This window comes from Pantherophis guttatus, chromosome 8, assembly GCF_059756535.1.
Source record: "Pantherophis guttatus breed Tessera chromosome 8, ASM5975653v1, whole genome shotgun sequence".
Classification (NCBI taxonomy): Eukaryota; Metazoa; Chordata; class Lepidosauria; order Squamata; family Colubridae; genus Pantherophis; species Pantherophis guttatus.
The window spans coordinates 23,280,932-23,307,269 of NC_142070.1; the positions used below are offsets into that span (position 1 = coordinate 23,280,932).

The 26,338-nt window shown below is 35.3% G+C and overlaps 2 protein-coding genes across 12 annotated transcripts in view; one reads left to right on the forward strand and one right to left on the reverse strand.

Annotated features, from left to right (window-relative positions):
* The window catches only part of TBCK (TBC1 domain containing kinase), a 93,728-nt gene extending 92,762 nt beyond the window's left edge, over positions 1 to 966 (reverse strand). The window contains exon 1 of one of the 5 annotated variants that reach the window (XM_034442231.2): positions 692 to 966. The gene's annotated coding sequence lies outside the window, so the exon portion shown is untranslated. Of the gene's footprint in view, positions 1 to 505 lie in introns of all 5 variants that reach the window. The other 4 variants (XM_087875485.1, XM_087875484.1, XM_087875483.1 and 1 more) reach the window with 4 other exon arrangements.
* Positions 784 to 26,215, forward strand: AIMP1 (aminoacyl tRNA synthetase complex interacting multifunctional protein 1). Of its 7 annotated transcripts, none has more exons than XM_034442233.3 (8): positions 808 to 878; positions 2,610 to 2,716; positions 11,044 to 11,177; positions 15,382 to 15,495; positions 16,313 to 16,474; positions 17,143 to 17,348; positions 19,648 to 19,816; positions 25,974 to 26,215. In XM_034442233.3, coding segments are annotated over exons 2-8 (954 nt in total). In that variant the 5' UTR covers positions 808 to 878; positions 2,610 to 2,714; the 3' UTR covers positions 26,141 to 26,215. The 7 variants fall into 7 exon arrangements, with proteins under 7 accessions (XP_034298125.1, XP_034298124.1, XP_087731613.1 ...); XM_087875487.1 differs by lacking the exon at positions 808 to 878 and adding an exon at positions 892 to 1,201; XM_087875489.1 differs by lacking the exon at positions 808 to 878 and adding an exon at positions 894 to 1,197.
* The last annotated feature ends 123 nt before the right edge of the window (positions 26,216 to 26,338 follow it).

Sequence of the window (26,338 nt, forward strand, 5' to 3'; positions counted from 1 at the left end):
CAAAAAAAAAAAAAAAAAAGTGATGTTATTAGCCATAAACCTCAAAAATACACTTTTCCCAAAAGGTTTCCACAATTTTGGCCACTACTGTAATCTAACATAGCAAACAATCGATGGGACAATAATCAAGCATATCAGACAGTATCATAACAATGAACTATCATTATCTATCAACAAGGACCATTTATATTTCTGCATTAAAAAAGACTCGGCCAAAAATGCTGTTTTTACGGAATAACTGAAACCCGCAAATACAGTGGTTTCATTTCGCTTTTCGAATTGAACAGTGTACACATCTCAGTAAAAAAAAACCCCAAAAACCGGCCTCATTTGGAACTGCATGTTTACCCACGATTAATTTAATCGCGGTTTTCTGAATTTCTCGGGACAGAAAGGCATTGTGAACCACGATATACCACTTGGGTTCACACAAACACCCAATGCTTGCATCCAATGTGTCTTGCGGCTCAAGTAACTGTGCGAACAAACAAAGCCATATTCTCACAACGGCGGGGTTCCTCCGCCGTCCTCCTCTTCCTCCTCCCTCCCGTGCAAGGAGATGCACGTAAAGACGGCTCACACACCGTGCAAGGAAAATGCAACGTGGTTCCCGGCTCACACACTCCCATCAAATGCAAAAAAAGGCACCCAGCGCGGGTTCACCCCCTCACCCCCACGTCCCAAGCCCTACCGATCCTTCCGCTTGCTCCAGCTGATCCTTCCTCCTCCGACTCCGCCCTCAAAAAAAAAGGCTCATCCCACCTGACTGGCCAAAGCCAGGAATTGAGAGGCGTTTGGTGCGCATGCGCTTCGCATGGCATTCCTTGGTCGGCGCGTGCGCGTAGCCGTCTACCCGAGTCGCCTGCTGCAAAAGTAGGGTAAGTGTGATGCGGTGTGTGTGTGTGTGTGTTGATGGGGTGGGGGGAGGGTTGTTAGATTAGCGAGGGATGAACTCGGTGGCCGGGTGACCTTTACCGTTAAGGATGACTACGGAGGGGGCGCGTGCCTGGATTTCTGTTTTTTTTTTTCCTCCCCCCCCCCTTGGGTGTCGCTCAGCGGGGAGCTCTGCGGGCCCGTCCATTGCTTTTGGTTACAAAATCAGGCTTGCAGAGTCGGTGGAGGGAGGGGGGGGCGAATTTCCTCTTGATAATAGCTGGAAGAAACGGAGCGGGTGGCTGGGAAGAGCCCTTAATAGGGGTGGGTGAGTGAGGTGACAGAAATATCTTTATGCAGTAATTCAAGCGCTCGCTTTTTCTTTTTCTTTTTTTAATTGCGTTGCTATTTATTGGTATCTGTGTAACTGGGGATAGATAGGTATTCAGGGAATGTCTTTTTTTAAAAAAAGTCCGTGCTGTAAGAAGAAGAGGAGGAGGAGGAGGAGAACGGGGGACGTCGAGGCTGTCAAGAATGCCGCGAATGCCTGGAGAGAATAATAAATATTAAGTTGGGAGTTTGGGAGGGAAGGGAGGAGTTTATGAGCAGCGATATATTCCTGAACTTGTTGCTTCATTTGCTTCCTTGCGATTTGCCTTCTCTTGTTTCAGTTTTATCTCAGGTGTGTTTCCCTCTCTCGCTGGTCAAGCCAAGCCACACAGATAATAAGATAAGGAGAAAGGAATGAAAGGAAAGTTTAATGCTAGGACTTTCTGTTTTGCTTTTTAAGATGTTTCGCTTTCCATCCATGAAGCTTGGAAGGAAACTGAAGAAGATTCTTGGATGAGAAGCAAAATGTCTTCCAAGAAAAACCAGAAAGTCCAGTTGCCTCTTGAGAAAGCACCTTGGGGTCAACCGTGACCTGGATGACTGAGAATCTCCATAGAAATTTAATGCTAAGAAGCACAGGATTCATTTAGATGACCTTCAGTTCAGTATATTGGAAACTGGCTGTTTGGGGGGGGACTTCTTGCCACTTTGGGAGCTGCTTCTAGTTATTGGCCTAGATATGAAATAATAACCCTATACAAGAAATCTTTTTCTTCAGGAGCTGTAATGAACATACTATATGCGTGGATTCAGTCATAAAAGCTCACCTTAAAGAGTGTTACTCTTTTAAAATGTTAGAATATTTGGCTTTGTAATGCAGCAACTCTGTTTCAACAAATTTAGGATCCTATTTGCAGATTTATTTTAATAAAATAGCTCTTTGAGGTAGAACTTCTTTTGCTTTGGAAGTGTTTATTCATAACTTTTGGCACGTGGCAATTGATGTTATTGGTGGCATAGGATATTTGGTTTTCTGATAGCTGATTTTCCAGTTAGATGGCTGTAAACTTACTAATATGAATGAATGAATGTGCCTGTGTATGTATATTCTATATTTACTTTATCCTTACTCTATTAATCTATTTACACCTAAACTTGCCTAATTCTGTCCTGTGTATACTAAATTCAATATGTGTGCCTTTAAGATCGCTTTGCATTCTTTTTCTTTTATCTGTGCACAATTCACAATTCATTACACTGGCTTAACACTCTTGGTCTTTAATGCAGCCTAATTCTTAAAGGAAAAAAGGGATTGGTCAATATGATAGTGCAAGTGCATTTTCAAGGCTTGTTTTAATGGTGTCCAGGGATATTTGCATGGTTAACTCTGCCTCTCCTAATATCAGGTACTCACAAAAGACAAATTTGGTGGGGAAGAGGAAGTAGAGTTGAGGGTCGTATCTTCCACTGAACCTTGCAGTTTGAATCTCTTCTCTGGCAGTACCTGTTAAATGTGAGTGAAACTAACATTTGGTAGTCTAATACAGTCGTTTGCATCAAATGGAAGGATGTTTATATTACTGTGAATGAAATAAGATACGAATGTGCAAAATAAGGATCTAAGTCCAGTATATATCATCATATGAACAGAGCTTTAATAAAAGAAAAACAGTGGATGGTGCTGAAATCAGTGCTTGATTATTTTTTCATATTAGTTCCTTTATCACCCCCCTTAACTGTTTATCCAGGTCAGGACAGTATTTTTTTTCCTCAGTAAGACATCTTCAAGCTAAGCTTCATATTGAAGGGAAGAAGTCAAAGACATTTTTAGTAAATGGCTGAAGTCAGTTCTAATAATAGATGACAGACTGAGCTATATTTTATTAAACGTATTTATCAAATTTCTCTGCTTCTCATTTCTATACTTTTATAGAATATCGAAATATTAACTAAAATCTTAATTTAGTTCTCTCTATGAAAGTTTTGCTATAAGTCATTCTATTATTATTAAAGCTTTTCTCCTTTTATTTCTAGCCCTTCCACTATGTGGCTATAGTGAAATAGTTTAGTAGAATAGTTTGAACATACAACTTCCTTATGCTCAGTAAATGAGTTCCTTGACAAATCAATTACTTAGAGTTCTGTGGTAGCTCAGTTGTCTTTTTTTCATTAGCTTCGCTAATATTTGGAAGGGAATGAAAATAGACTATTTTTTTTATAGCCTATGAAAAATAGGCTATTTTTTTAGAATTTTGTGACAAAATTGCAGAGAATGGACATTTTGGAAAAAACTGAATATTTAATTTGTAACCCTCCTTGCACTATAAAATGTTTTGCAAAATATATTTTATATAATTTGGATTGCTTATATAGGTGCATTTTGCTATATTATATTAAAGATGTTCATTATGCTATTATATTGAAGTTACTTTTATAATAGTAATATTAAAAATTATAAAAGAAAAAATAGAAAAATAATACTGTATAGTAAAAAAAAAGAAAAGAAATATTTAAAGAAATGACTTCGCCATTATAACGAATGTAAACACTTTTGGTCACTTATCATTGTCTCATAAAAGACAACAATGATCTTTTCTTCCCATATTTTCTTCCCATAAGCTCTTGCATTGTAATTTCAGTCCTGGAAATAACATATCCATTTTAACCTTGAATAAATGAACCATCTTAATATTACTTCTTTTTACTTTTAACAATCTTGATTTTTAGTCATATAATGTTCTAGAAATTTATTTCTTTTTATTTTTTCTTTCTCTTTTCTCACAATATTCTTCAAAGGATTAACTTGTTTGTCTCTCCAATATGCTTCTGCCAACCCAGCAGTTCAAAAGCACGTAAAAAATGCAAGTAGAAAAATAGAGACCACCTTTGGTGGGAAGGTAACAGCGTTCCGTGTGCCTTTGGTGTTGAGTCATGCTGGCCACATGACCACGGAGACATCTTCGGACAGCGCTGGCTCTTTGGCTTTGAAACGGAGATGAGCACCGCCCCTTAGAGTCGGGAACGACTAGCGTATATGTATGAGGGGAACCTTTGCATTTACTTTTTATCTCCAATATAGAAAAATTATCCAGCTCCCTCTCTTGGTTTATTTCTATATCCCTTTTAATTATTAAGACATGAGCGTCTTCCTTTTGCATGTCAAGTGTAGCATCTACAATTTTAATAGCTTGTCACTTTTAAATCCACTTTCAGATCGGTCTCATTCTTGCATAATAAAACTTGTTCCTTACCATAACATTTTATCTATAAAGGCAGATGGTGTTATCCACTGTTATCCATTGTTAAAAAAATTAATATTTTTTCTCCATTCTGTAGTAGTACAATTTAAATATTCTTTCATTGTAATCTTTAGTTCCATATAGTGTCCCACCTTTAAAGTCCCATCTTAACATGTTTTTAAGAATTCAAAACAAAACTATTTTCCCACAAGGAATTCTTATAATTAATTCCAATATCTCATTTTAAATCCATCTGGACCCTTATTCCATTGACCCAAATCAATGTTCTAATCACCACTTTGCTCCCCTCAAATAATTTTTTAAGTCCTTAAATTTATGTTTAGAACCTCTTGTTAAGGGTTGAAGCAAACTTACCCCGTGTTTTCAGACTTTTCAGTTTAATGGTTCCTAAAAGCTGAAAAGCAATTAACAAGCAATTTCTGAAAGTGCTTAGGAAGTAGAAAGAAGAAAGTTTGAGCAAGATATTGATTGGTTTAACCATTTAATTGTCTCTGACTCTTGGCAACTTTATAGGCAACTACTCTCCATGCTACCCCATCAAGCACAGCTTCTTTCAATTGTTGAATATTCAACTTTGTATCAGATTTGATGTTATCAAGCCAGCGTGTTTGTTGCTTGCCCCTTCTTTTTGTTCCATTAAGCATTCCCAACATCATTAATTTGAGCAAGATGACTATTCCCTTGTCTCTCAGAATTGTAAACCTGATGGACACTGCTGCCTTGGTATCTTCATGAGGAGCAACTGTCTGGAGCACTTGTCAGTGATGTGAAATCATCTCCTTGTCCAGAGAGGAATTACAAAGGATTCTTCATTCCACCATGGTTGTGGTTCCACTTTAGTTCAGTTCAACATTTCTACCCCAGAAGCCGTATTATACAGATTGTAATTTTTGTTATAAATCAATCTATAAAAATTCTTAATTTTAATGACTATAGTATAGCCTGTGTAAGGTAAGGCATTACCTCCTCTTCAACTTCCCTGACTCACTATCTCTCTTCCATCTCTTCTCTGTTGTCTGCCAAGTAGAGGTAGTCCTTGACTTATGACCACAGTTGAGCTCAAATTTTCTATTGTTAAGTGTTAAGAGAGTTTTGCCCCATTTTACGACCTTTCTTGCCACAGTTGTGAAGTGAATCACTGCAGTTGATAAGTTAGTAACCTGATTGTTAAGAGAATCTGGCTTTGCTTGTTACAAGGTTGCAAAAACATGGCCCCAGGACACAGCAATGGTCATAAATATGAACCAGTTGCCAAGCATGATCATGAATTGTGATCACATGATCATGGAGATGCCACAAAGGTGTAATTGTGAGAAATGGTCATAAGTCTCTTTTTCCAGTGCCGTTGTAACTTTCAACGGTCACTAAATGAACTATTGTAAGTCAAGGACTACCTGTATCTTGTCTTGCAGGATGGCAGGCATCCCCAGAACTGCATGGCCCTGGGATCATTGGCACACTGTGTGTCAAGCTTTCTGGCATGCCATCGCTCTGAGATTGCAAGAAGCCCTGAGCTGCAGCTCAGTGCAAAGCTTCCACCCCAGGAAGCCCCACCAGTGTGCAAAACTATTGTTCAGCAATGTGGCACAAAACTGCCATTCCAGAAAGATCCAGTCGCCCCAGCTCAACCTCTCTTTCTTCCCTGCACTCCAAAACACCTGCCACCTTGCACTCTGGCACACAGTTCAGTTGACCTTGCTCATTGATTCTTGCTCTTGCTGCTGTCAAGGCATACATTCCCTGATCCTTAACAAGGCAGCTGCTGGCTACACGAGGCCTCCTTCCACAGATATGAAACCACAGTGTGTGACATGTGGAATATTCATTGGAAGTGGGAGCAAGAATTTAGTGAAGGTCAGCTAGGGTAGCAGAGGTTGCAGAGTGCAGGGGCCCAAAAAAGTATAGATGGGAGATAGGCATATGAGGGTAGTTGAAGCACTCCTGGAGTAGTAAATGCTGGTGGGCTGCCAAGCACCCAAATTTTGATCACATGACTGGAATGCTGCAATAACTTCAGGGGTAAGTTGTGTGCCCCTTCATTCAGTGCTGCCCTAACTTCAAACATTATATTAAAGAGAACATTACATTTTTAGGAAAAAGCAGTGGATACACATTTTGCTACATGACATTCTGTCTGAATTAGCAGTTCTAATATTAGTTTTTTGTTCTATGATATTTTCTTTGTATTCTTTCCATGGAGTTAAAAAATGACTTTTCTCTGCATAAAGATGTAATTGTTCATCCCTTCATTTTTTTTATTTTTAACTGCTCTGCATCTAAATACAGAAAGCTGTGAGGACATTTTTTTCCCATATTTTATATATAATTAAAACTATCAGGGTATATTCTCATCATCCTTGATTTTTCCCACCCCTATATTTGTGGGAAAGCAATCCTGTAATAACAAAACGTTTCCTCCTGAATTTTATTGAGTTCATATTCTTTGGGTAAGCATGTTTTGGGGTGAGAGTATTTGAAGACAATTTAGTAAGATCTTTGCAAGTAAAACATTTTTTCCACTTAAAAAAATGAAAAAAAATTTCTAAGTTTTCACAGGTATGTTAAATCTATACAAGGGTTAACATAATCTTTATCTTTTTGTTTTTTATTGTTTCTCTTCAAAAATCAAAAAATTATTATAAAAGAGTCATACTATTTTTCATTGTTTTTTTTCTGTGTTAATTCCTGAAAAAGGTGTAATTTATAATGAAATATCAATGAAGTAACAGTTGCTGGAATTGGGTATGTCTAGTTTAATGAAAAGAAGGACTAGGGATGACATGATAGCAGTGTTCCAATATCTCAGGAGCTGCCACAAAGAGGGGGTCAAGTTATTCTCCAAAGCACCTGAGGGCAGGACAGGAAGCAATAGGTGGGAACTAATAAAGGAGAGAAGCAACTTAGAACTAAGGAGAAATTTGATTTCTGACAGAACAATTAATCAGTTGAACAACTTGCCTCCAAAAGTTGTGAATGCTCCAACACTGGAAGTTTTAAAGAAGAGATTGGATAACTATTTGTTATAGGGCATGGATGTCAAACTCACTGCATCAAGTTGGTATTACATGACGTATTGTGATGTTTTTTGCCTTTGCGGAGCTGGGGTGGGCATGGCCTGTGCATGACATCAGTTGATGACTTGCAACTGTTTTTTTTTTTTAATTGAAAAGTTTTATTGGAAATACAAACATTTTCTCCCACCCACCCTTCCCCCCTCAACCCCTCCCACCCCCCCTTCCCCTCCTGCAACTGTTGAAATACAAAAAGCCAGAAGCAAAGTCCAGGCAATGGTTAAAAAATTTGAATTTGTGCCAGAGCCATAGAGACTGCCAGAGCTATTAAATGTTTAGTGAAATGTTTTTGTGGAATGCTAGATGTCTTCCTTTTGCATAGAGGATCTGCAATGGGATAGTAACTACCTTTAGTTTTGTAATGAGCTTCAAGTTCTTTAAATGTGAGTGGTTCGATTCAGAGAGATAATAAGGAAAATTCTGTTTATAGAAAGCTGCTTCTAGTGGAGGGATCTTTGCCAGTATTTTATGCTTTCTGCAGCTTTCAGCTCCCCAAAGATCCTAGAGCCAACATATGCAGCTGTGGGTCACTTTATGAAAATTTTCTCTGTTGAACCTTTGTCTAAGTCCATTACTGATGTTGAAAAAGCCTAAAACCTTCATGGCTAAGATCCTATTTTTTTTTCTGTATAGTTATCAGTTACTAAGCAGTTTAAGTATATATATGGAGAAGGATTGCAGTTTGTTTATTTCTTGCTTATGGGTTATATGCAGTCAGTTAATTTATTTCAAAAGGAACAGAGTGTTGTCTCAGATAATAGGAACATCCTAAAAATGCTTCATTCTTGCGAGTTAGAGAATTTTGGGATCAGATAAGAGTCTCTGCTGTTGAAGAGAAGGTAAAATAAAGAAAACAGGAATCTGTCCATAGAATCTTGGATGTTGCCCAGAATACTGGATTTGGTATGCCTTGTGTCTAATCCAAATTGATGTTTATCAAAAGAAACGAGAGGGGGGAGCGAGGGAGGGAGAGATTTCTGTTGATTGAAGGGGAAAAGTAAAATGTATTTCAGATTAAACTTGATCCCCAGTGAACTCCCTGTACATTTTCATGTTGTTTTATTGGCAGTAATGTGGAAATAGTTTGCCATTGTTGTCTTGATGTTTTATTGACTTCTCCATGGTTCCAGGATTTCCTGGTGATTTCCCACACAGATGCTAACCAAATCCAGCTCTGGTTAAGATCAGAATTGACCAGGGGCTTGCCACCTGCTCTAGGAGACCTATGATATATGATATATATATTTAACATCTATACATAAAGTCATTCTAAAGTAAATTGAAAATCTAATTCTGTGAATTTCATCGTCCCTGATTCCTAGGAAATTTGCCAAAAATATCGAAATGAATTGCATCTTTAAATCCAGTCTGACAGCCATTTTCAGATACTTCTGCAGTTTTCATTAACTTACTAAAGTCATCTGGATATTGGGAACTTTACTTCTTAAATACGTTGATATTGAGCAGTGTGTTAATAAAAGTTCTATTTATGCAGCGTTTTGTATTCTATTAACTTAGGATGGACCTGTAGATAAGAAAACATACTATCTTCAGCATATGTTAGACTAAGAGTTTGGTATTAGTTGACCAAAGAAGCTTGCCTAATGATTAAGAATGCAGTGCCTATTGCCTGTTCAGGTACAAGTTCTTGTAGTTACTCATAGGTAAATTGATTGATTTACATTTATTGAATTTTTTTCTGGCATTCTTATTGTACCCATTAGTCAAAGGGCCTCAGAACAAATTTATAAATTAGTTAAATTAATCCTAATTAAACAGATAGAAGCAGTATTAAGAAATAGTGTGTATTTTTAATACCTTAAAGTGGCTTAATCAGGTGCTTTGTGGCAGAAATGTAATGGCTGTGTAAACGTTCTGTATTTTTTTTTTCATGATTGCCCATGTAAACTGTTAAGTAAATGATTAAATTTTCTTGCTAGTTTTATTTATTCATTTTTCATTTGTAAAATTTATTGGCCAGCCATCTTACCACAGAATATCTCTGGGCACTTACAATCTTAAAAAGATAAAAACTATACAAAACCTAAAAAACATAAATAAAATACTGTATAGATCCAAATACCGCGGCCCAGTTAAAAGATGGAGAAGGAGGGAAGGACTGGGATGAGGGGGGAAGATGCGGGATCTGTTGTTAATCTATCAACCACTCACTCGTTTTAGTGAGGTCTCAATTAAATAGTAATATTAACTGACATTATATATTTCGGGATGTTCTCCATTCCTGGATATTTTCCAGTCATATTCATCGATGTTTATAATGGCATACAGGTGAATATTGGAATAGCAGAGCTCATAGTGAATGTATTAATATATCCTACAGGTTTTTGCAGTAAAATATAGAACCTTAATTCTGTAGTGGGGAGAAATCAGATCAGCTAGCCATGTGAATTCAAATATTGCATGGATATTGTAAGCAAAATCTGATTAAATTGAAGTGGGGTATAATCTAATAAAAAGATAACTAGTTTATAGTTTAGTGAATTTAGTGAATTTAGGGTTAAATTAATAACGTTTAAAAATGTGGATTCTTCAACACACAAACCAAAATAAACTGAGAAGATAAATGAAAGAGAGGCCTACAGTAGTTGTATCTTTGGATCTGTGCCATGATTAATTATGTGTTATGATGAGACTAAATAAAAAGATGCATTGTGGAAGTAAGAAAATAAGTTATAGTTCTATATTTGATGAAAACCAACAAAAGCATAGTAGTCTTGGATAGAACATAACATAAGAAGACATTCATTGTACAATGGCCTTCCTGAATGTTTTAAGATGCTGAAATTTGAAAATATATCCAGAAATAAACTATGCTGAAAAAGTCTGGAATAGAAGAAATTGTAGTGAAGCAATTGTTAGAAAAGAAGCAATCCTTATTTGCCTGTCATTGTTGCTATTGTTTACTTCACCAGAAGTTTGTGTAAGTCAAGTGCTTACTCAGTATGGTCAATGAAGATTAGTAAAAAGTTAAAACTTTTGACTTCAGAATATGAATTTGGTAGAATATTTCAGAAAGAACTGGTAAGAGAAATTAGTATGTGCAAGTGTGCTTATGTATAGCCTTACTAATAGCTATTTTCGTTATTCCAAGATTCAGATCTCAAAGAGATTTACAGCTTAGAAAATGCTTGCCACAGAACACAAAACTTTTTCACAAGGAAAATGATCCATCTTATAAGTGTTTGAGTTCAGTTGACTCAGTTTGTCTTTTACCTTTTAAAAAGTGGAATGCATATTGTTATACATAGAAAAAACATAGTTATTACAGATAATAGGCAATGTGACCTTTTTATAACTAAAAAATAAACTAAAGTAAAAGTAAAGACTATACATAGCAAAGTCAGTGTGACAAGTTCCCCAGAACTTTGAGTTCTGGGGAAAAAAGTGAATATGTTTATTATTAATTATGTTCAATCTATTTATTCAAAACAATGTTGGAAATAATTGCATTAATAATATGTTTATGGTATCCTGTTTCTCTTATCTAGGATTTTAGTCCGCTCCTTAATGAAAATGGCAGCCAACAACGCAGTTTTGAATAGACTGGAGCAGAAGGGCGCTGAAGCAGATCAAATTATTGAATACCTTAAGCAGCAAGTTGCTCTTCTGAAAGAAAAAGCCAGTAAGTCATAACATTAAAATAGATTATTAATTATCCTTTCTAAATCAGTGAGTAAAATCTAAACTTAACGATTTTAAAGATCTATTTCAGGTAATAGCTTTTCCTATAAAAGACTATAATAACACATAATTTCCCACTTTTTTAAAATTCAGAAGATAAGTTTAGCTGGTTTTAAAAGCTGTCAATGGGTATATTTGGCAGTGCTCTTTTAAATAAACTGCTATAGTTATGGCTAATAGGTACCTGAATTAAAACTGTAATAACAGTAAGAAGGGAAATTATGGTTTTATAGTCAGTAGAATCATAGAGTTGAAAGGATGATTTATGTTATTCAGTCCCACTCATTTAGTGGAGAAACCCAAATTATAGCATCCTAAACAGATAGTTGTCTAACCTCCATTTGACTGCATGAAATAGTGAATTCACAGACTCTCTGTTGAACTGAGTTTGCTGCTATGAATTCTTTTTTAACATTCAATCACAATCTGCTTTCTTGTAGTTTACATCCATTCTTCTATCCTGTAGCTTACATCCATTCCTGTATTCTGGAACAAGAGAGAAGAGGTCTTGACCTTCTATGTGACACGTTTAGTGATCTTTAAATAATGCTATCATATTTATACCTCACTTATTTTTTCCTCAAGGCTAAATACACTCAACTTCTTCAATCTGTCTGAATAGACTTATAGCACCTTAGGCATCTTCGTTGCCTTTCCCTAAATTGTTCCAATTTCTGTGAATAATGCTTAAACGTGTTATGTCAGAAATATCGAGTTAGATTAATGCAGAATTAAGTGGAATGACTATATACTGTGAATCAGAAATTATATTTCTCTTGATGCAGCCTTAAATTACATTTGAGGTTTTTTTGCAGCCACTGTCCTGGTTCCAACTTAGCTCTTAGCTCACACTGCTTTAACAATGATTTAAAAAAAAACAAAAACCAACACCCTACCATCACTAAATCTGATATCCCTAGTAATGATGCATTTGATTTTATGTCCCTAAGAAAAGAACTGCTGTCTAGTCCACCAGGATTTGTTTTCTAATCAGCATGCTATTGTTTTGTTAACTGTATACAAATTATTACATATCTAGGGGGGGCCTAGAGCTCACAGGTTCCTGGTATCTAGGCCAGCACCGTAACTATTTACAGCAAACATCTACAGTATTTGTACTGACCCATTGTGACCCCATGGACAACGTTCCTCCAGGCCTTCCTGTCCTCCACCATCCTCTGGAGTCCATTTAAGCTCACACCTACTGCTTCAGTGACTCCATCCAGCCACCTCGTTCTCTGTCGTCCCGTTCTTCTTTTGCCCTCAATCTTTCCCAGCATTAGGCTCTTCTCCAGTGAGTCCTTCCTTCTCATTAGGTGGTCAAAGTATTTGAGTTTCATCTTCAGGATCTGGCCTTCTAAAGAGCAGTCAGGGTTGATCTCCTCTAGGACTTACCGGTTTGATTGTCTTGCAGTCCAAGGGACTCACAGGAGTCTTCTCCAGCACCATAGTTCAAAGGCCTCAATTCTTTGGCACTTAGCCTTTCTTATGGTCCAACTTTCACAGCCATACATTGCAACTGGGAAAACCATACCCTTGACTATACACACTTTTTTTGGCAGGGAGAAAACATGTGATAAGGTTAGCCTATTACTTGTTCTTGACAAATCTATTTAAGCTTCCTTAATTATTACATTGTTTTCAATAATATATTATCTATTTTAAAATCTTCCTAGTTATCAATGTAGACTGATTGGTTTGAAGTTTGCTGATTTTCTTTTATTTACGATGGGACAACATTCACTCTTCTCCAATCTGACACCTCATCAGTTTCTTAGTTTTTTCCTAAGTATTTGATTAGTTCCTTTAGTATCCTAGAATCTTCATCTGATCCTCAAGGCAGAGACACATTCAGAACAAATAGATATTCTGTAATCATGTATCCATTCATTTCAAACTTCAATCCTATTCCTTCTGATACATACTTTTTGTTAAACTGGTCTGAACTGTTCGAAAATCTGTGCCTTATCCAGGTTACCGTCAACATTTTGCTATCTTTATTGAGCAGCCGGTATATACAAATATACATACATACATACATACATACATACATACATACATACATACATTCTTTACTTTTGAATGTATCTAGCTCACTTTCATATCCTTAATATGAATATTCTTCTTCGCTAACATTCTTCACTAACCTCAACTTATTCTGAGTTTTCCTGTCACCATTTGTGCACTGTTCCTTTGAACAGTGGCCTCTTTTCTATTTACTTTTTATTTTCTCTAACTTGATGGAATGTTAGAAATAAATTATATAAAGGAACTGTCAACAGATAACTCTCTGAATATTGAACATTTAGCTACGCAGTGGAGGCTGGCAAATGGAGACTGCTGAAAAAAATATTTCCCGCTTCCTTCAAACTCCCCTACTTGTTTTCCTTTGGGAAAGGCTGTTGGGCAGCAGCTTGAAAATATTGCCATTTTCCAATCTGAACTGCCCCCCTCCACTTCTATATATGCAACCTCAGAATGGAGATTAGAAGCCCATTCTGTGCTTCCCAGTGCATACACATGCATGCAACCTGGGGAAGAACAGAAATACACACAGAGCTGGATACTGAAGCTACAAATTTGGTTACATAGAAGAAAATACAGACAACTTTCCATGACCATTTCTAGAAAAGCATTTGGGGGGAAAACTGCATCCCTTTTCATTTGCAAGCCTCCATTTAGTTTTTTTGTGTATATTTTGAATTTGCTTTTTCTGCTGTTCTCCATTTTTTTTATTGCAGTTTACAATTCTTAAAGAAAGGGATTTGCTTTTTCATCTCCTTTGTTAGAATCTTCCATTTATCTGATTTTTAAAAAGTTACATCAAGATACATGTCTGACTACTCTGAATTTTTTGTAAAACAAAAACAAAATTGTACCATGTTTCCCTGAAAATAAGACCCTGTCTTATATTTTTTTGAAACCCGAAATAAGCGCTTGACCTTATTTTCGAGGAGGTCTTATTATTTGGGGCACATGGACCAAGATGGGGCTTCTCTTGCCATGTTACCTGATTTCGAGCTCTGTCTCCATAACCCTAACCCGAGGAAATGGTGGGGACTGGCTGCACATGCGTATAAATATTTTCGGGGGGGGGGGGCAGTATTTTCGCGCATGCGCTCAAAAGCCCGATTGGGCTTATTATCCGGGGAGGTCTTATTTTTGGGGAAACAGGGTATGTTCAACAATATTATGGTTACAATAATGGAGATTTTTTTTTTAATTCTATTGTTCAGGATTTTAAGATTTGTATGTAATGCATGTATAATAAAGCTTTGTCCTTTTTATGATCTGAAGAGATTTTATGGCCTAGAGTCAATAAACAAGGTTTCTACTTACAAATATGAAATGAAACTTTTCAACAGTTTCCACATAGTTCTCAGATAATATCTCCAGAATCTGTCATCTTTTTTCCACTCCTGGTTTCTTGATAGAGAACATTTAAACAATAAAGTGTTTAGCTATGCATTCCATTGGAATAGGCATATACCATGGTTCCAGTTTATATTCCCACCAGAACCAAAGCACAACAGTTCATTTCTTAGAATATATGCCAAGGAAAAGAGGGAAGAAGTGTGAATTGAGTAAGGAGTCCCTTTTGTATATGTTATGGATTTAATTGGAAAACACAGCGTTCAGGGGGTATTACTGCAGGGTTTTAATAACAATACTGGGTGGTAAAATATCTGTTTTAATATTTAGAAAAGCTGGAGTGAATACTGACGTAATCATTCCATAGGATCTCTCTACAGACACCTGTTCCTTCTTCCACAATCTTTAATGGAAATAACATGGAACTTTTTGATTGCTTGTTGATGTATTTCCCATTATCATGACTTTTGCTCATGTCTGTTTGTTTTTATATCATGACACTATTTTTAAATCGCATATTTCAGCACTCATAATAGATTTATAAATGATTCCGGGAACTTTCATACTTGTAAATGTATCCAGTGTAACTCTGTATTTTTAATATAAATGTTTAATCAAAGTACATAAGGTACAAGTAATTAGGAAATTTCTCCATTTTCTTGAAGCTTTCAAAACAAGTGTACTGTTACTCATATTTAGCTCCTAGCAATGAAACTCAACCATTTTTTTTTTTTACAATTCAGTGATTCTAATGAGAGTTCTGCCTCTTATAGTCTTGCAGGCATCTCTGAGGGAAGAGAAGAAACTACGTGTTGAAAATGCTAAACTTAAGAAAGAAATTGAAGTGCTAAAACAGGAATTGATCCAAGCAGAAATTCGAAATGGAGGTGAAAAATATTGTGTTATTTTATGCAAGCATATCTCATTTATAGTGAGGCCTATTTTTTGTATGGTCAGTATTTAAAAAAAAACATTAAAAGAAGCATTAAAAGGGGGCAAAATTGCATTTATTTTGCTTAATGTGATATGAATGAGAAGGAAAAATCAGGAGGAAAGAGAAAGATACTTGCTACCCTATTACCTATGCTTCATTTCCACTTAGTCTTGCAAAAAAAGATTTTGGTGAAGGTTAAGAAATAGCCTGTATTATAGTATCTCAGGAAGAAGTTATATTGGCAAACTTGAACTATTTGTTTTGTTTGTTTTTGAAGACTAAGTTGATACAACTTTATTTGCAGAGAAGGATTGAAAATGTTGAAAAGTATTATGGTCAGGTCTGATATTTTTCGTATAATACAGTGGACATCCATAAACGTATGCAGTTTATAACTTCTATCCTTTTGTTCTTTTTTGTATATGGTTATATTTTAATTGTACTATTAACTCATTGTAATCAACCCGACTAAAAAAAATATGGATTGAAATTTCCACATGAAGATCAGTGACTTCACACTTCAGTTTGTTTTGGTTTTGATTACGATCTTCTTTGTGATTTTCTTTACCATTAATTGTTATGATATGAACAAAAAAAATCAGAAGGCTTAAAATGTAATGCATATAAATATAAGCATGTGCTTGGAAACATGGAAGAAAACATTTTTCATTAAACAATGTACTTTTATTCCAACAGATTTCACAAAATAGGTTTAAATATCAGAATCAAGATGTAATTAATTGGAATGAATATTTTGTGTTTAACTTTAGTGAAACAAATATCTGTGCCACCTAGTGAGACGGCTTCTGCAGTTTCATTTTCCAAGGATCTCTCTCAGACATCATCTGCTGCCGAAGCTCTATCTGATCCTAAGGAACAAATCAAGGGACCCAGTGAAGAAAAGAAGAAGAAAGACAAAACAGAAAAGAAAGGTAATACGTCATTAGAGACTTCGGCAGGCTCATTTTCTAATTCAACTCTACACATTAATACCAGGGGTGAAGTTTACTTACTTCCCTACTAGTTTGCCAATGTGCGCACCCTGTCATGTGCAACGCCTTCTGCATATGCGCAGAGGCTTAAAATGTTGCAAAAAAGCAACATCATCATGTCCGCACCGGTGGGCAGAGCCTCCCGCAGCTGCTGCTACTGGTTCGCCCGAGCCAGATAGAACTGGCTGGATTTTCACCCCTGATTAATACCCTTTGCTTTTCTCTCAACTGCTCTCAGGCTTGTAACTATCTTTTCCTCATTCTGTAAATGGAAATTGGACTTTGTTTTGCCAGTTTTAAAATTTTTCATCCTTTTTGTTTACAGCTATGCTTCAGAAATTGTAGGGATTACTGGATAAACAGGAACAATGATTTATTTTTGATGCCATGTTTATTGTTAGAGTAAATAATATTATGTTATTTTTACAACTATGCTTTTTATTACAGTTGTTGATATAATTGCAATGTTTTTGGTCTTGATGTCATGAAAGTGTTCTTAATACTTTACATAAGGCAGTTTTTGTAATGAAAAAAGAAAAAAAATAGGTAGTTTTGTGAAGTGAATTCCATCAGAGGATTTATTAATTTGGTTTCCTTCCTTTTTGTAGGAGAAAAGAAAGAAAAAAAGCAGACAGCTGCAAATGATGATTCAAAGCCTTTAGATGTTTCTCGACTTGATCTTCGTATTGGTTGTATTATGACGGCAAAGAAACACCCAGATGCTGATAGTCTTTATATTGAGGAAGTTGATGTTGGAGAAGCAAATCTAAGAACTGTTGTCAGCGGTTTGGTGAAACATGTTCCTTTAGAAGAGGTATAAATAAAATATCTCTGATGTCTTATTTGAGGCGTTAGCAACGTTTTTATTTATTATTTATTATTATTTATTTATTATTGTTCATCATTTATGTATAACTATTTATAGTATGTTCCAGTTAAATGCTTCAACCTCAAAATCTTGAGATCTTGAAGTTGAGGCTTAGTGGTTTACTTAAACCATTAAAAAGATATCAAAAGTTTCACTATCTCAAAAAAAATCTACTACTTTGAAGATTCAAGTGGTCCTCTGAGATCTATGCAGCATACCCAGAAAGGCTAATATTAGTTCCATACTCTTGTCTTCTATGTATTTGTAGATGCAGTTTAATCTGGTGATCGGTTGTAATACATTGGACATTGGTAAGGCATGTAGGCAAGATTTTGCATTTCTTCCTCAATAACAAAAGTTATCTTCATTAGTTCAGTTTGTACTTTTAGAAATGTTCCAAAACCCACGTTGCTCAATTACAGATGGAAAAGTTTTGTATTTCTATGCCAGAAATAAAGAAAACTAACAAGGATCTTGACCTTTATTGTTCATATAATGTCTATTGTATCTGAATTTGTTATACAGTCAGAACCCACTTTATAATATGCTGAGCAAATTATTCTTAATATTCATGGATCAGAAGAAAGTATTTTCCATAGCATTCTGCTGGTATTTGTTTTACTTATTGTTCTAATTTATCACAGGTTTCTGTTGTGATCATTGTCTAATGTGAAACATGCTTTAACTAATATCAAGCACACCATTATTTTATGGTGTAGCATGCTTGGCTTTTCTTATGTAGTGAAGAATCTCCAACGGCCTAAATCCAATACGATCATATCTGGAATATTTCTTGTTCCTTTCTTGTTAAAAAGGATTTGATCTAAACCACTATGCATTTGTATTGGTTAAAATGTTCAAGGAAAAAAAAGACAAAAATAAAAACCTGGATATAAAGAAATTTGAGAAAATGAATTATAAAGCAAAATTGGTCATAAGAATACACACACACACACACACACACACACACACCTACACACACACACACACCTTTTCCCCCCAACTACAAGGTTTCTATTTTCCAGTATTGTACCAGATTGATTCTTGCTGCTGTTACCATATATCATAATAAATTGTTACATTTTTCATTTATATTTTCTCAGATAATACCTAATAAAAATATTTGTGTTTTTAATTCAAATTTATTTATAGAATTGTTTGGAATTTTTGGCATATTTCCGTCCATTACTTTTGATTTTTTTTCATAACCACAATATATGGTAAAAAGTTCTTTCTTTGTTATGCCATTTCCAACATTTATTGTTACAAGATTTATCAGTCCTGACAATTATTGAGAGACTTATAAACCAGCTATAGAATATTTTGTACCCATTTTTCCTCAATTGTAGCTTGATGCAAATTTTATTATTTTTTTCCATATGTCTTCTCATTGAGCTATGGTTAAGATTTTGTTGCATTTTGATCAGAATTCCCATGTACTAAAATTTAATTTCCTTGGACAAAACTGTTGATTGCATTGTCCCTGATGGATTCAGTTTTCTTGTTTTCTTTGTGCTCTTCTTCCCTAGAGGTTGTCTCAGCAGGTGGCAGTACCTTCCTTGGGCTGGGAAGCTCAACCCAGTTGGGCCTCCATTTATGAATGGAGGCTATCTGTAAATTGTATGTTGGGAAATGGAAAACATGCCCTAAAAGAAGTCAATGGCAAACTGCTTCCATAGCAATTCCCCAAAAAATTATATGTCTAAATGAAGTCACCAGGTGTCACATCAAAGGGGACTTGTCTTCCCCTTCCCTTCAAATCTGGGTTGGAACAGAAGCCTTTAGAGTTTAAATGAATGTTTTGGAAGGCATATTATACGCAACCATTTCAATTTAATTTGTTCCAAACAGTTGCTCTATCCTGACATTTGGGATTTGTAAATATGCATACCATATTATATCCTGAGTGGTAAACCACCTGAACATATTTGTTATAATTTCCTTAATTAGTTTAAAATTCTTAATTTAGTGACTTTTGATCACTAAGAATGGAAATCAAATAAAATACTGCTTCAACTATCATCCAGCACATTAGGACACAATGCTAATGTTTTTATTGCTTCTTATTGCATTTGTATGCTAGAGGATCATTAACCATTAAATATTTCTTAATGTTGGATTAGTGAAAGAAAAAATATATTTTTTGTCTATTTTTGTTCTTTGCATTAATCCTTCCTTCTTTGTTTGGTAGGAACCTGAAAAGGCCTCAATAAATTCCACTTTTTTTCTTTTAACTTCTATATAGATGCAAAACCGGATGGCTGTGTTTCTCTGCAACCTAAAACCAGTAAAAATGAGAGGAGTGGTGTCCCAAGCCATGTTGATGTGTGCTAGCACACCAGAAAAAGTGGAAATTATAATTCCTCCTAACGGAGTTGTTCCTGGAGAAAAAATTACATTTGAAGGTTTTTCAGGTAAGCAGAAATATCTTGAAGATTGAACAGAAGTTGATGAGAATTTTTTTTTGTATGAATTATGAAAATATTTACAATGTGGTTTTAAATGTGTGCATATCTCTGCCTGAAAAAAAACCTCTTAATTTAAACAAAAATGAAAATAAGATTTTAGGAATGACTGTTTATTAATAGATAATGCTATTAAGAAGGCAGAGAAAGAGAGAAGTAATACAGAATACTTATTGTGTACTATGTTATATGCATGTTTTAAGGAGTATATTTTTTGCCAGTCATTTGTATCTAAAGTCAAACACTAGTTCATATCTTGTATTTCTTGAGGTTAGTATTGAATAAAGTTCCTTCGCTGTTCTCTTTTATCTACTTACTAAAGGTGTATGTTTAATTTTTGTGTTCTGGACCTTCTGCAATCCAATAAGTAAATTGTGAATCATATATAAAATCCCTCATTCTTCAAAGAGGGAATAGAATACATTTCTAAGGATGATACAACTAGTAAAATGTCTTTAGTAATAAGGGGTTTCACTTAAATAACTTTACTTTTTAAAAATAATTGCTTCTCTAATAGAGATTTACAATAATTCATTTAGTGATTGTTCGAAGTTACAGTGGCACAGAAAAAAGTGATTTATAACAAATTTTCACCAAATTTACGACCATTGCAGCATCCCCATAGTCAGGTGATCAAAATTCAGACAACTTGGCAACTGACTCAATGACTTGACTGCTGCAATGTCCCAGTGTCATGTGATCACCTTTGTTGACCTTCTGTCAAGCAAAGTCAGTGGGGAAGCTAGGTTCACTTAACAACTGTGAAGTGAACCTGTTACTAATTTAACAATTGCCGTGAACCACTAAACAACTCTGGAAAGAAAGTTTGTAAATGGGTCAAAACTCACTTAACAAATGTCTCAGCAACAAAAATTTTGGGTTCAATTGTGGTTTTAAATTGAGGACTACCTATATAGGCAAACATGGGGAATTTTGATATTATCCTAGATTAAATAAAAATTATTTAATGGAGAATCACTCAAAAAGGAGAACACAGGTAGCAAAACCACTTCGGAATTATCAATGAGATATTGTATGTATTATTTTCCAGTATGATATGAAATGGAAAGTGGAAAAAATAATATGTTTCCTGTGATAAGATTAGATTTATTTTACTTTTAAAATGAGACAAAGTTTGCAACTATTCCATATTCTGGAATTAATTTTAGGGAAAGCAGTGTTTTCTTAGTTACAGAAGTGGAATGGGGGGGAAAAAAAACTAAAATCCAGGCTTAATATTATAAAATTAGGTTTTCCTATTTTCTTATGTGATAAAATATAGAAGCCTGCACATTGTATACTTGATAATTGGTACAATGCCATCAAAACTATTATTGGTTATTATATAGGATTGTAACTTGGCTAATATAAACGAAAATATACAGCTGGACAAGAGTGCTAACAGTGTGCTTAATTTTATTAAGGCATAGTCTCTTGAGGCAGTTCTGCAAGTTTCTTAACCGAAAAGTGGTAGCACTAACTTTGAAATTGAGCTTGAGAGAAAAGTATCGGAGAGCAAGCCATGTTTGGTTATAATTAGTTGGAGTTCCATAAAAATAAAAAGTTATATTTTAAGACAGATGTAAAAGTCCAGCAGGGTAGGTTACCTCAAAACCTGAACCAGTAGATTTCACATCACAGATACTTTTGCTATCACATAGCATATGGAGTAGTGGGAAAAAAAGAGTTGCTTAGAGGTATCACAGTGTCCCTCAAAGCTTATATTCATAAGTTTATGATCTGTATACCCTTTGCTAGACTAGGAAATGTGTACATATACATATACATATACATATACATATACATATACATATTTATATATATAGATGTTGTTTGTACTTTTTAGTAACTTTTGTACTAAGCACAGTTTGTTTTCTTGCAGTTTGTAACTAAATTTTCATATTTATATTTATTTAAATGTTAACAATGTTTGTAGGGGAATAATTTCGTGCATCTTGTAGAATGGTATGTATCAAGTAAGGCAATACAATTCGCTAGTATGTATCTAGAATATTTATTGTCCTAGACCAGGGGTGTCAAACTCGATTTCATTGAGGGCTACATCAGGATTGTGTTTGACCTGGGGGGGCCCGGGAGAACATGGCTAGCTCGACATCACTCATGTCGGAGGTGTCTGTGGTGACCCGAGTGCTCTGCCAGCGAAAACGGGCTCCTTGGCTCTGTTTTTGGCTGCAACAATCTCCTGCAACCCTCTGCCAGCGAAAACGGCCCTCTCGAGCTCTGTTTTCACTGGCAGAGGCACCGCGGACAATTCTTTGCTGTTTCCAGGGCGGCCACGCAGGCCAGATCTGGCTCCCAGGCCTTGAATTTGACACCCCTCTCCTACACAATTAAATTGCCATCTCCAAAAGGGATAGCAACAATCCTTAATTAACTCACTAGTAAATCTACTTAAAGAAGCTTTTTCATGGTGTTTTGGGGCTCCCCACACTGTGCAGGACTATGCACACACAAATAGATTTGTCATAATCACCATTGAAATTATGCTTGTTCAGATTCTAGAAACTTTCATCACATTTTCAGGAGGTTATAGAAAATGTCATAATACTTGCATATGATTGTTCCTTTTTTCTGCTTTTCTTCAACAAAACATTCTCTTTAAATAATACATTGGAAACTGCTGCTGGTTAGTGAGTTTCCTTTTACAGATGATTATGGCCCTGTTGCAATTGGATATGTTTTTATAGTGGTTTTACTCTGATGGATTGTTGCTTCCTTTTTTGTTAGATTTTATTGCCATTTTGATTTATAAAGTGTCTTTTAAAAGTCCGATTTATAAGTCCGGTTTTTCATAAACAGACAGGAAGGAGGGGGAAATGCCCTCTGTTGCCACAAACTTAGCAAACTGCATTACATGCATGATTCAGAGGTTGCCATGACAAATTAACTGTGTTATGAGAGATACAGAATTTGTGAATGGGATTCCTCTTTGATAGGAAACCTGAAATAACTGTGGATTTTTAATAGTTTCAAATGAAGGATTTATAACACATCTGATAAGTTTGGTCTTTGGAGACTATATATCTTAGCTACAAAATAAGACAGTACTCTCTAAAGCACCAAAGAAAAATATATCTTGTAGTTATGAAATAAAGGCAACCATATTTTATAACAAGCTTCAACATACTTAAGATTGAAAAACAGCATTATATTTGGTCATTTTTCTAATTTCTCCACTTTATATAATACCTCTTGCAATGATGACAGAGTAGTGGTTTGCTTAGCAATATAATAAACTTTTATATTTAAATAAAAACCTATTGTTGCTGCATTTATATCACCGGAAATACTTTGTTTAGACTTGTCTTTCTGATAAAATGCTGAAGGAAGATTGTCCCATATTGGGTTGAAATTGCTGTTTACTTGCTAATGATTCTTTCAGTGCATGGTTTAGTCAGAGCAGCACTATAGATTGATGTTTATTAATAACAGTATTTTGAATGCTACACTTAAAAAAATTCATTTCTATCCCCAAGAATTCTCTCCATTTTTTCTTATACATGTCTTTCAAGAGGCTTGTTTCTCTTGAAAAGAAAAGGATGAGAAGGGAGGGTTTTATGGAGCATACACCATGGTGTTCTGGTAATGTTTAAAAGTGGTGCCTGTGCTAATCTAATACAAGCTCACCACAGATCCCAGGAGAGTTTGCCTGGGTATTCCAAAGCAAGTTTTAATAGAAGCCAGAAGATTGTTCTGTAATAAAAGCCAGATTTTAATTTATTCTTGAAAACTAAATTCAGTTTTGTAATGTTTGCATTTTAAAGACTTGCCTGCTCTTTTGGTTTGATATATATTTTCTTTTGCATAAAGAGGCTTTTATTTTATTTGAAAAATTTTACCGTGAGGAGATGTCATTTTAATTGCCTTTTAGTTACTTATATTTTTCTCTAAAAGATAACCTGTTGGTTTGAGAAAGTACTAATTATTTATGGCTTATGCACTGAAACTTCTTTTTTATTCCCAGGCCACAAAGAAACCTGAAAAGTTTATTTCAAGCCACCATAGAGAAACCATTTTAATCCAAAATTCATGACATATGACTATTTCTGTGTCCAGCTTCTTCTCTGACCTTTAAAATGTGCCATTTTTAAAATTTCTAATGAAACATCAGAGTAGATCAGTACGAAGATGCACTAGTGTTTAAAATATAACTAAGATAAAAGTAAAGTTTCTTTCTGTCCGCTGATAAATTTTGGTGGGCAGATAATATATTCATGTATAAACATCTATCATTAGTTGATTTTTCTTTCTCAAAAACTATTTGTTAATCTGAATACCAATCTGTCAGGTGCGAAGAACCAGACCCACATATGTAGAATACAAATTAGAGCTACTTTATTGCTCAATGCTTATTTCACAGGAATCTTCCCACAGTGGGAAACACTAGATAAAATCCAACGGCATTCAAGGGGAGTCAGACTTTGTTTATATAACAACTCCAGACTACTTCTGAAGAGTTTGACCACTGTTCCCGTCCAGAAAGGTTGTTCTCCAACATAATTCTATTACACTTGCTATAATTTTAATCTTTTACAGGTGCTAAATTTTTAAATCTCTGGGTTCCAGGAGAATATTGGGCTTGGGATTTATTTAAAAAAACAATATTCCTCCCATATTGCAGCATATCTGTTCCTGCCTTTTAAAATAGCTTCAGTAACTATTGTTTCTAAATGAAATAAAGACTAGAAATGTCTTCCATTCAGAAGGTGGCTAAAGTTACCAGTGACTACTAATAGTCACAAACAGTGCCTAATGCAGCATTACTTTGGAGACTAGTAGGAAGAACCTATTAATATTCACGTGTAACTTCAAGATTTTTTGTAGATATTTGTTGGTCACTTGCAGAAACAGAATGATAGGCCAGGTAGATCTTTGAGCTAGTTTTCCTTTGATATCCATCTGTTCTTGCAAACAGGAATAGGAAGTCAACAGCATGGTTTCTCTGTCTGTTAACCTATATATCATCTACTACCTGATGGATGACTAAATTGTCTCTTGTTGTAATGGGCTATGAATAAAATTCAAATGTGTAGAATGTCTGGATTTAGTTCCAATAATATATATCTAACACGGGCTTTCAGATGGTAGATGAATTCCTTGTTTTAGAAGGATATGCTCATAGTAAGCTCACTGATTGCTGTGCAAGTCCCTTACTAAGGAAATAAGGAATAAAGCATTACTGCTACTCTGCATGGTCTTGCACATTCCTGATGGGAAGCAGAACACCTAGCTCACTTAAATGGTTTTCATAATCTTACTCTTGGGCATTGTATTATTCTACTGCTGTGCTTTAACCTCAGGATCATTTACAACAAAAAAATGCCATAACTCTTACTATCCCATAATTTTAGGTTACATAGGGAAGGCTGCATTATTTTATTCTTAATCATTTTGAACATACTTGAGTGATTTTTTTTTTTGAAAGGTGAGATAAAACAAACCCAAAATAATGTATCTTATATTGTAGATACTATTTGAAGATGATATTAAATTAATTTGCTGGACTTAGGGTTGATTATTTTCATAGATACCATTCATTGCTGCCGGCTGGAATTTTAAATCAATTTTAAACCATTCTTTTATATATTGACAGAAACCAAGTCAGTTTTAACTGTGGTTAATAATCTTTCTGCAGGTAGATTGTAATAATTAGTCATAGAGAGGAAGGATGAGGAGAGGAAGTTTACAATGTTTTGACTTTTCTTCAACTCATATTATTAGTTTAAGTTCAATTTTTCTCAACTAAGGTTTCACAAGAGATTGGGATGGGTGGATGGGTGGATGGATAAACAAATAAATATCTTTTTTGAACTTTGTCCACTGCACAGTCCTTTGTTCACTGCACAGTCCTGGCACTACTGGGCCGTGGCCTATTTGCAACTAGGCTGCATGATTAAGTTATGCTGTGCACACATGCGTCTGCTCACCAGTCATACGTGCACATGCGCATCAGCCCACCCATCTCTGCCAAGTCACAAAGTTTGGGAACTGCTGATGTAAATCACTTCCTTTATGTTGTGAAAGAATATGCGTTCAAATTCTTAGTTTTACTTTCTTCTCTTCCTTTTTTTCTTTTTTAAAAAAGGTGAACCTGAGAAAGAACTTAATCCCAAAAAGAAAATATGGGAGCAGATCCAACCTGATCTTCAGACTAATGACCAGTGTATTGCTACATACAAAGGAGTGCCGTTTGAAGTGAAAGGGAAAGGTGTGTGCAGGGCTCCTTCAATGGCCAACAGTGGAATCAAATAAATGAAAGCTTGGAAAAGTTTGAAATAATTTTGAAGGGAAAAACATGAACATAAATAAATATTGCCTCACTGAAAACCATGTCTCTTTCATTTTATTACAACCTTACAGATGACCTTGGCTGACCTTAAAAAATTTAGTAATATCAGACCTGGTTAGTATTTGAATACAAAACACCCAGGGATTACCAAAGGTAGACAC

Coding starts and splice junctions, on each gene's coding strand:
- AIMP1 (XM_034442233.3), top strand. Junction 16,475..17,142: donor AGACAAAACAGAAAAGAAAG/GTAATACGTCAT, acceptor TCCTTTTTGTAG/GAGAAAAGAAAGAAAAAAAG. Junction 19,817..25,973: donor TACATTTGAAGGTTTTTCAG/GTAAGCAGAAAT, acceptor TTTTTAAAAAAG/GTGAACCTGAGAAAGAACTT.